Raw genomic sequence first — 10,597 nt, 5'->3', positions numbered from 1 at the left:
CCTACTTTTCTCCGCCCTCGCGCCCAAGCCTCCGCCCATTAGCCCCCGCCCCCAGCTGCCAGTCCCCAGCAGCTCAGTCCTGCAGTGAGTCCATAGCAAAGCACCAGGAGCTGAGAGCACTGCCGGCTGTGTTGGCTAGCAAGTCTCCGAATGGCTCAGGAGAAAATGGAGCTGGATTTTGAGGCTGACACATCTGAGGGGGCCACCCTGAGACGGTCCAACAGTGCTCCCCTGATCCATGTGCTCAGGTGAGCTGGATTGGGGAGGACGGAGTGTGGGGATCAGAGGTTTGTCCCTGGGCAAGAAGTCTTCCTTCCCGAAAGTGCCAGTTCGAGTTCATCTAGACTCCCAACTGAGGGGGTCGAGGTCTTATTTTCTACATAGTGACTTGGTTCCCTAAATGGAGGGAAAGTTTGACCTCCCACTCTGGCCATGCCTGAGAAAGGGACCCTCCCTGTACCTGGGGGCCGTGGTGTGCAGTTCTAAAGAGAATGTATGTAGAAACCTGGCTCTGCTGACAGGTTGCTTGCCTTGGCTTATTTCCATCAGGGCCAGTCAAGCCGAATCCCCTGAATTAGGCTTGTAACTTGACGCCTGTCTCTAAGAGGTACTGTTTCTAAGCTGAGCTTGGAACCCTGGCATTAGCAGAGAAAGGTTTGCTTTAAGAAATCACAGTTTATCTAATAACTTGGGATTCCATGGTGTGGTCATAGCCTATTAAGTGATTTGGATGATTTGGATTTGTTACAGTGTTTATAGTATTTGAAGCTGCCTGAAATGCGTTGCAATGGGTAAAAAGGAGAGAGAGAGAGAGAGAGAGAGGGAGAGAGGGAGGGAGGGAGGGAGGGAGGGAGGGAGGGGAGGTTTATAGCTTAAGTCAGTCAAACACAGGTTTGAAAAAATAATGGGGGAAAATCACTCCTTGAATTTTAGTGACAGGATGTTGTCTTTTTGTGTGAACAAGACACCAAGGAGTTTAAAGTAAAAGCTTGTGACAGTGAAGGCTCACCTAAATGAAACTATTGCATTTCACTTTTGTAAGTAGACAATTCATCTGAGGTAAAATTTGAGACCCCCACAGAGAGGACATTAATTCAGGACAGAGCAGAGGATGGGAGTCATATTAGCCCCAAACCTTTCTTGAAGCACAGTTGAAGACTTGATAATGCTTTGCCTCCAATTGAACTGATTATAACATCTGTATTTGACAGAGAGGCAAATACTTTTTTTTTTCTAGATTTAAATACGATTTTGAAACTGAGGGAAGTGACAGTTGCATTTATGATGTTGTTCTTGGTATCATCAAGGGATTTGGGGGGTATTTAAGGGGAATCTGTGTCCTTTGTCTCTGTGCTACCCCACCTTCGCTCTCCTTGTCTTGCGAAAAAGTCTGGTAAACAAGCAATTGCTAAGGCCTTGGGCTGTCCCACTGACCTGCATTTAGACAATCGAGGAAAAAACCCACTGTTTTGTGAAGCACAATTTAAGTAATTACTTGAAAGATAGCATGATGTGACAGACAAGGGGAGAAGAGACCAGGCCTGGGCTCAGTTGTCTCCAACTAGCTGTGCTAATGAGTGAGTGAGTTAACCTTTTCATGGCTGTTTTCTCCTTTTAAAATGAGAATAGCTGAAATAGGTCTTGTCAGTGGTCTCTTAGAGCCCAGCCCAGTTCAGTTTTGAAAATCCTTGAATTCTTATCACAGGCAGAACAGACTGCTACACACCTAGTGATATTATACAAAGATGAATGAAGCACCTCTCCTGAGTACCTTAATATGCATTTACACTTGTTTTCTGTTTCTTTCCTTTTATGGCTTTTCTACTTTTGTTCTTATGCTGGGGAGCCTTTTCTTTATTAGAAGGTGAGCTTGGAATGTAGCTGTTTTGTAGTGCTTGTCTGCTTAGCATGTGTAGAGCCATGGCTTCTCCACAGGAACATACAGATATATTTACCATATTCGTATGGTGGTGGAGCTCGAGGTAGACCTTTAGATGGGGATATACAAGGTTCTTGATTCCATCTCTAGCCCTGAAAACAAAAATAAAAAGGTTGTTTTCCCAACTGTGGTGGTGTACTCTTGAGCCCTTGAGTTCAAGACAAGCCTGGGTAGCAAAATGCTCTCTTTGAAAAGCAAGGAGATGTCTCCAGAAGCTTGCCATCTCCCAGTTTCTTTGAGTTCAAAGTAGGAAATGGTTGCATTATGTTTGTGGAATCAGGAGACTTTGGGCTATGCTTTCATGGAGGCAAGGCTCTTGGGGGTAGGTATGAAGGGAGAGGAAGGGTTTGACAGCTGACAGTAGGAAGGAAGGCATGTGAGGTCAGAGGGGAAACATGAATAGAAAGAAAAAATGCAGACCTCTTCAGTTACATCTATTCACTTGGACATCAGGAGTCAGAGGTAGAACAGTCTTTCCGGTGCTTAGGGCAGACGTGTTGCTAAGACTTCAGTCTTAAGAACTCCCTAGCTCTTCTCAGTTGGTAGGTAGCACATGCGGAGCACTAAGTATTCCTCCTGGTTCTCTGGGGTAAAGAGATGAGCTGTTCACATCTGACAGGAACTGGTTTGAGGGGGTGTAGTTCTGACCTGAAGCAGCTGGAATGAACCAGTCTGGAGCTCCGCCCTATACCTCTCAGAGCTGTCCCCCAACCACTGAGGAACTAAGTATCTAGCAAAAGCTCAATCTGAAGCACACCAGCCTGGCTCGGCCAAGTGGAAGGTAGGGAGTTCCTTGTGGCTAGGCAGTGAGGAGCCACTGGAGAGTCCATTGTTAAGTAGACTAGAGGCTGCTGAGCTCAGGTGAAAGATAGCTTCCTTTAGAAGAAGTTAATCCTTTTATTTTATTTTATTTTCCTTTGCAGTGACCTTTCACAGGTTTTTGAGCCATATCCACTTAGAACTGGGAGGAACAGTACAACAATTATGAGCCATCATAGCTTGGTAAGTATCAGAGTAAGTATGTGGAGCGATTTACATTGGAAAAAAAAAGACTTTCAAATATAACTCTTTCTGGGAAATTAGGTGCTGGCACAATTGGTTTTTTGAAAAAAAAAAAAGATTTAATTTACACATCTTGCTTACTAGTTTTGCCAGGGCCATTCAGCTTTTGGTTCAGAGAGAGGGGGGAGTAAAGGAAGAGAGCTTCAAATTGCTTTCATTGCTCTAGGGCTTTGTATTTGTAAAAAAATTATTCATCGTTATTTATTTCTACTTGTGTCACAGTCGTGAGGTAAATCAGGATTAACCTCCAAATATAGCTGAGCACAGTGGTCTTTATTTGTCCTGGGATATAAAAAAAAAAAAATCAAATAGTGCCTGAGTGTTTCTGACATGCATCTATCAGATAATACTGGTTGTCTAAAATAAAGACCCCTGTAAAATATGTGTTTATATTCCCAGAAGAGTGGATGAGTGTGTCTTTTCTCTGTAGCCAGAGCTTTTGGGAATCACTGGATTAGATAGCTGCACTGGGGAAAATTATGAAGAGGTTTTTATATAGTAGCACTTCACATGCGGAGCTCACTCACCCTGCAGCTTTAGACATCTGAGATGTAAGCACAGACCTCTAAATGGCTGAACTAGATTTCCATAGTCTGTGCACAAAGGTTCATCCATTTATTTATAGGACAGCCTCTCTGACCTCTGAATCATCTAAAATTTATACACAATTATAATAAGCTTCCAACTCAGTGGTGTGTTACAGGCAGCAAAATCAGAAGGGGTTCATTTGGGTTAAAGGTCTGCTAATACTTGCTAGCAAGAGAGTAGGGGGAGTAACAGAAGCAGACAGGATTTTTTTTCCCTTCTCACAATATTTGTGGTTTGGCACAAGGGCTGAGAGCCTGTTGATAGTCCCAAGGGTGTCACTAGTATAGAAGCATATGATCATGTTCTTAAGGATCCCTGGCCACTAACCTTTTCTTAATTTCTACTAACATCTACACTTTGATAGTATTTCCCATGTTACAAAGTACTCTCACTCATTTAGTCCATGTAACAGTCTCCATGAAGCAAAGAGACAAGGCAAAAGGGTTTCTTTTTTTTTTTTCCCCCAATTAGAAGCTGCAGCAACTGACTCAAGTGACATAAGTGATTTGCTTAGGCTCACACAGTGGTACATGGCAGAGCTGGCAATAGAATAAAGATCTTCCAGTGCCATTCTGATTGCTATAACCTGTTTGAGAAAGGGAACACTATTACACATTTTGGAAAGATTTCCATTGAACTGGCTAAAAATACTAAAAGGGGAATGTTAGCTATCTAGAGGCTTGATTTGCTTCACCTATTTCCCTGACGATACTTGAAAATATAAGTACTTATTTTTGTTGGATATATGAAAAATGTTCTTACGTGTTATACAGCTGTGCTCCTGATAAGAGCAGCATAGCAAAGACGGGAAAAACGAATTTGCCTCTCTCCACTTCACTTAGCCCTTTTCTAAGAGGTGAAGATTCTTATCCGCTCTGGGTAGGCTCATCTGTCATCACTCCCCAGCCTTTGCTCGGGCGCCTCATTTTCTAAAGGGTCCTAGTAATTCACTGGTCCTTATATTACCCATCAACCTCCTCCTCCTTTCTAGCTTTTTTTGCTTCTTTGGAATCTAGTTTTAATCCTTCTCCCCCTTTTGTCCACGTTCCCACACCATCATGATAGTAATGACACTCTATACTAATATCACAGTGTATAAATCTTAATGTGCCATCCATGTCCCATAGTAACAAGCAAAGAGTAAAATGCTGGCAAAGGAAGTGGGAGGGCTGAGATACTAAGAAGACAAGCAGAGGTAGGACCTGCAGAATTTGCCAACCAATTAGGTGTCTGTGAACCATCTAAAATGTATACCGAATGTGAGGAAGCTTCCTCTCACTGCTGTGTTAGAGGCAGCGCATCCAAAGGGACACATTTGGGTTAAAGGTCTGTCAAAATACTGGCAGTTGGTTTGGAGCCCAAACCGAATTCCTTCAAAATAATCATAGTCCTCCAACAAACTGTAAGATATAATTCAAACTGATGGAGTTTGCAGGATTGTAGCAGCCATAATGTAAATAATTACTGTTTTCCATAAGAAATGCAAATGAATGTGTAATAGTATAAAACCAAATAAGACAATTATTCTGCTTAAGCAGCCTTACACTGTTACACCTTTTCTAAAATAACAGTTCTGGGAGAAGGAGGACTCCAGCTGGCTGAAATTCTGTTCCACTGTGACCAGGGGAGTGGTGTTGCCTCCAGTACCCAAAGAGAAGTTGAAAAGATGGGTAGTTTGAAAGGGAGATTAAGTCCCCCCAGGGGCTCAGGTCCCAGTGACACTGAACTGTCCTCCCAAGCTGTGTAACCCGCTGTTGTTGTTGGTTGGTCCTCCTGCTTTATCACTCTTCACTTCTAGCCAAAGGCATTTCTCATCTCAGATAATACAGACATCTTTTAGTTTTTAAAATTATTTTTTTTAAATATGGGTGTGAACCTGCTTGAATATATGTGCACTATGTGCCCTCATGAGGGCCAGATGAGGGTGTGGGATCTTCTGGAATTGGAGTTACAGGCAGTCAGGAGCTGTCATGTGGGTTCTGGGAATTGAACCCAGGTCTTCAGCCAGAGCTCTTTACTGCTGAGCCGCCTCACCAGCCCTGACAGCTGTCTTCTATAATACCAGTTTTCTTCTTTAAACACCTTTGTGTTCACAGTGGAGCTTCTCCCTGGTGGTTAATACAGCTTTTGGGTTTTGTTTGTTTCTTTTGTTTTGAAGCTCCTGTCACTTTGCATAGCTATTGTTTCCCATCTTAAATACTCAGTCCCCTCCTTGCCAAATCTTTGGCTCTCACCCTTCTCCTGACACATATTGTCTGGGACAGTGGCCTTCTTTCCCATATGTCCTTCCTTTGCCTTCTCTGACCTTTGTCAAAGAATGATCTGGCCTTGACTAGATCTAGCTCCTTGTCTTCTAATTTCTCGCTAGTTGGTAATCTTGCTGCTTCTACCACAACTCCATTAAGGGCTGTCCTTGAAAATGTCACTAATGCCCACTTAAGTGTCAGTGTCAGGGGGCTCATTCCTATCCCACTTGAGCTCTTCGCTTTCTTTAACACCGTTAGCCAGCATCTCCCTAAAGCTCTTAGAAAAAAATTTTCAGCTCTTAAATTATTCTTGTTTCTAGTTCTAAATATAGTTCTGTTCCTATCGCTCCCTGTTTCTGATCTCCTTTGTAGACTTACTTAATATTGAGAAGTTGTATATTTTATCATTGTTGCATTGAAATTCTGACTTCCTCCACATTTTGGCTCTGCACATGATTTCACTACCTTTTGACATTCTTTAGTTCCCACACTTACACACAGATGTGTGCTTCCCCACCTCAGCTTGTTAGAGCAACCCTGTTTTATGTCCTTACCTGGGAGTTTTAATTTTTCAATGAACTCATTAAAAGTTCAGCAGTAAGCATGTGTTGCGTTCATAATGCAAAAAACTACAACACAAAAACCACCACCAACAAAACATTACAGAAGATTTTACTTGTAAAATGTTTCTTGTTTCAAAACCTAGGAGAGAAAAATACAAAAGGGGTAGGTAATGGGCGTATATCTTTTAAGGTAAAATCATGTCTCAGTGGATAATTTTCCTTAAATTAGCTGTTGCCTAAAAAGCCCATTGTTATACCACTTGCTACATTATAATTGTTTTTAAGTTATAATAGCATAAAGCTTTTTAAGCAGAATAATTGTCTTGTTTGATTTTATACTCTTATGAGTTCATTTGTATTTCTTAGGAGAAAATACTAATTATCTACATCACAACTGCTACAATCTTGTAAGATGCACTGGCTTGAATTATATCTTACATTCTCTGACAAGATGGTGATTATTTTGAAGGAACATAATTTGGCTTCCAAATCATTTCAGCTTCTTGATGTTAAAAAATGAGGGCTTGGGCTGGAAAGATGGCTTAGCGGCTAGGAACACTGACTGCTTTTTCAGAGGTCCTGAGTTCAATTCTCAGCAACCATATGGTGGCTCACAATCATCTGTAATAGGATCTGATGCCCTCTTCTGGTGTGTCTGAAGACAGCTACAGTGTACTCATATACATAAAATAAATAAATAGTTATTTAAAAAAGAATTGCTGGCCGGGCAGTGGTGGCACATGCCTTTAATCCCAGCACTTGGGAGGCAGAGGCAGGTGGATTTCTGAGTTCAAGGCCAGCGTGGTCTACAGAGTGACTTCCAGGACAGCTAGTGATATACAGAGAAACCCTGTCTCGAAAAAGCCAAAAAAAAAAAAAAAAAAAAAAAAAAAAAAAAAAAAAAAAGAATTGCTTAAAAAATGAGGGGTTGAACCCATTGATAGAGCCGTTGCCTGGCATGTACAAAGCCCTGGGTTCATCCCCAGACCTCCATACTAGATATTCAAGAGGTGGAGACTAACTAGAGGACCAGAAATGCAAGATCATCCTTAGCTAAACAGTGAGTTCAAAGCCAGCCTGGGCTACATGGAACCCTGTCTAAAAGAGAAGAAAAGATGATATAAGCGAAAGCAGCAATTATTTTGAAGGTTAACCTTGCCTTCTTCCATTGATCCTAGAGCAGCGTGCATGCAAGGCAAAGTCTTTCCCTAAAGCTGGTCTCCCTTTAACTATTATGACTCATAGTGATAGCATTAGAGATCAAACCTTAGAGATGATTTACAGCATGGAAGCAAAATGTCCTTCTTGCCATTTTAAAGTATTTTGGAAAACATTAATCATATAGAAACTATTATGTTGGGTCTGTTAACCTATCTTTACTCATTAGTGCATCAGTAATAAAAATTGATAGCATTGGCACTGTTTTCTTTCCCATTTCACATAGCTTCTTATTTTACATTAGTGGAATAATGAATACTTCCAAGGCGCAGTCTTGTTTCCCTTAAATTTACACAGCTTTCCATTCATTTGGGAAAAGTGCTAAAGTCAGTGCCTGTCTAGCGACAGATGGTGCCTTGAGGTTGGACACCTGGTGTACTTTCTAAAGCCTGCATGCATCGCCTCTAGTGTATTAATGTTTAGGGGTTTGAAGAGCTACGTTTCTAAGAATATGAAGAATTATGTAGTAAGAGGTTGGACACTATAGTGACTAATGCTTTGTGTTACAAAAGTAGTAAATGTTCCCATTTCCTTCCCAGTGGCTGCCACCCTTACCTAATCCTGTTCTTAGAAGCAGACTGCATCAAATCTGAAGGGTCATTTTAGCTTAGTAGCTCAGTCTGAAATTTAAGACTAAAATCTTAACAAATTTTCAAAGGTGTAGCTCCGGTTAGCTGAAAGCATTACTTCAGAATACTCTAAAATACTGGCAAAGCATGGCTGATGAGCTAAGGATGGTAGTTCTCATCCCCTGGGATTATTTCAATTGTATTGGAATAATAAGCACATGGCTGAATGTTATGAATTAGCACATATGCTTATCCTTATAGGAAGAAGGCCTGGATGTGATGAACAGAGAAACTGCAAATGAAAGGTTAGTGGTTAGCAAGGCAGGGTCTAGCCCCTAATGTGCCTTGTTTGTAAGCCCTGTTTTTTTTTTTTTATTTTTTACTTTTGTTTTTTGTCTTTTTGGTTTTTTTTTAGGGAAGCACAAGCAGGAATGCAGATAAGCCAATCATGGGACGAAAGCCTGAGCCTGGTAAAGTGTTCTGATACGGGCCTGTGTTGTCATTTTCCACAAAGCTTTGCGTTGTTCGCCTGACTTGGTTGATTCTTTCATAGACTGAGGTCCCTCCTGCTTCCGCAGTGATTCTTACCTTTGAGCTCTGCTTAGCAAAATGGTTGAATGTGCCCATTTGTATTTTTCAAAATATAGGTATGTTACTCCGGTAGTCCCTAAGATCTGTGATCTGCTGAATGCGGATAATACTTTATGTTTACAGAGTGATAGTGACTTTGACAAGCCAGAGAAATTATATTCTCCCAAAAGAATTGACTTCACTCCAGTTTCTCCAGCGCCTTCCCCAACCAGAGGATTTGGAAAGGTAGGATTGTTGACAAGATATTAACTGTCCTTTTCACAGTGAGCTGTTTATTCTAATACATATATACAATTCAACTCACTTCAAGTCTCCATAGACTTGAAGAAGCAATGAGGATCTATGTCAGTAAATTGGAAAAATATCATATGTATGAGGTACTTGCATAGCTATGCTGCATCTGTCATATTTCAAAAGAACCTTTTGAAAAACAACGGAACGAAAGCAAAGCCCCTTTGGAGAACAAGAAGTGCGGTGGCTGTGGTAACACTGCCTTGCTTTTTCTAGCAATGCTTGTCGCCGTCCTTGCAAATGTTTGTGAGCAGCAGCGGAATGCCACCAAGTCCTGTTCCCAATCCAAGACATTTTTCAAGGTATGTGACTGTGAATGTCAAATGTGGAGATTGGAAAGATGGCTCAGTGGGTAAAAGTGCTCGTTCTGCAAGCATTACTTAGCCTAGCTACAGGTATAGTGAGAGGACTTACTCCTCGGAATAAGGTGGAGAGTGAGAGACCATCTTTCTCTGGCCTCCAAGAGCTTTTACCACACAAGCACATGAAGTTGAACATGCACATGCTTCCTCACATTAATTTTATTATGGAATTTTTCAGATATACATCAAAATTGTTAGAACTTCATAATGAACAAACATATGCTCACCACTTATATCAAGGCATTAACATTTTACAAGATTCTGTGCTTGAGACTTAATGCTGACTGATGGATTAATTGTGATGCTGAGGCTTGAAGCAAGAGCCCCAGTGCTTAATATTGATTTATATTTAGAAAATACACACACCACACACAAATACACACACACACACTAACATACTAACACTCATTTTAAAGATAAAAGACTATAAATCAAAATGCAAATAACATTTTTAATAAGACACTTTTCATTAACAATTGTGTTTATTTGGTCTTACAGAATTTGGGGGGGTGGTTTCGAGACAGGGTTTTTTTGTGTAGCCCTGGCTGTCCTGGAACTCACTCTGTAGACGAGGCTGGCCTGGAACTCAGAAATCTACCTGCCTCTGCCTCCCAAGTGCTGGGATTAAAGGTGTGCGCCACTACTGCCCAGCCAGAATATTTTTTAAATGGCTTTAAAATGCCATGTCTTTTCATATTGCCATATGTCGACTCAAATCACCCCACAATACAAGCACTTTGGTTTTTTTCTCTATGACTGTCCATGTTACTTACTTGAGCTATAATGCCACTTGTCTTTCATCTTGGAGGTACTTCATATCATCCTGTTTGTTTATTTGCCAAAGCAGGAGGAGTCAGAGCCCAGTCAAGTGCATTAGGCCCAGTGTTCTTGGTCCTCTCAAGAGAAAAGGTATGTGGCAAGTATGGTTGATGTATTATATATATATTACATACTTTAAAACTACTACAAGAGTAGGTCCTAAATGTTCTTATTATCCACCAGGAAAAAAGGCAAAGTAGGTGTGGTAATAAAGGTGTTTGTATATGCACCAGATCCTGACACTGCACACCTTACTAAGTCTGTGTACCTTCATGTTAGTAATATTGGGGGAAAGGATCCACCCCTTCTGGCATTGAATTTAGCCAAGCTTGTATTAGAAACTAGAATT

General features: G+C 41.1%; 1 protein-coding gene across 7 annotated transcripts in view; it reads left to right on the top strand.

The window, feature by feature from the left end:
- Nucleotides 1–6: 6 nt before the first annotated feature.
- The window catches only part of Fam122b (family with sequence similarity 122B), a 25,816-nt gene continuing 15,225 nt past the window's right edge, over nucleotides 7–10,597 (top strand). For 4 of the 7 annotated variants that reach the window (XM_031360155.1, XM_031359931.1, XM_031360077.1 and 1 more), the window contains exons 1-7: nucleotides 7–248; nucleotides 2,863–2,941; nucleotides 8,447–8,490; nucleotides 8,601–8,655; nucleotides 8,900–9,001; nucleotides 9,284–9,369; nucleotides 10,274–10,338. In XM_031360155.1, the coding sequence (XP_031216015.1) occupies nucleotides 151–248; nucleotides 2,863–2,941; nucleotides 8,447–8,490; nucleotides 8,601–8,655; nucleotides 8,900–9,001; nucleotides 9,284–9,369; nucleotides 10,274–10,338 (529 nt within the window). In that variant the 5' untranslated portion in view covers nucleotides 7–150. The remainder of the gene's footprint in view (nucleotides 249–2,862; nucleotides 2,942–8,446; nucleotides 8,491–8,600; nucleotides 8,656–8,899; nucleotides 9,002–9,283; nucleotides 9,370–10,273; nucleotides 10,339–10,597) is intronic. The other 3 variants (XM_031360212.1, XM_031360008.1, XM_031360104.1) reach the window with 1 other exon arrangement.

This window comes from Mastomys coucha, chromosome X (genome assembly GCF_008632895.1).
Source record: "Mastomys coucha isolate ucsf_1 chromosome X, UCSF_Mcou_1, whole genome shotgun sequence".
NCBI lineage: Eukaryota > Metazoa > Chordata > Mammalia > Rodentia > Muridae > Mastomys > Mastomys coucha.
This window is presented reverse-complemented; position numbering and strand designations above follow the sequence as displayed.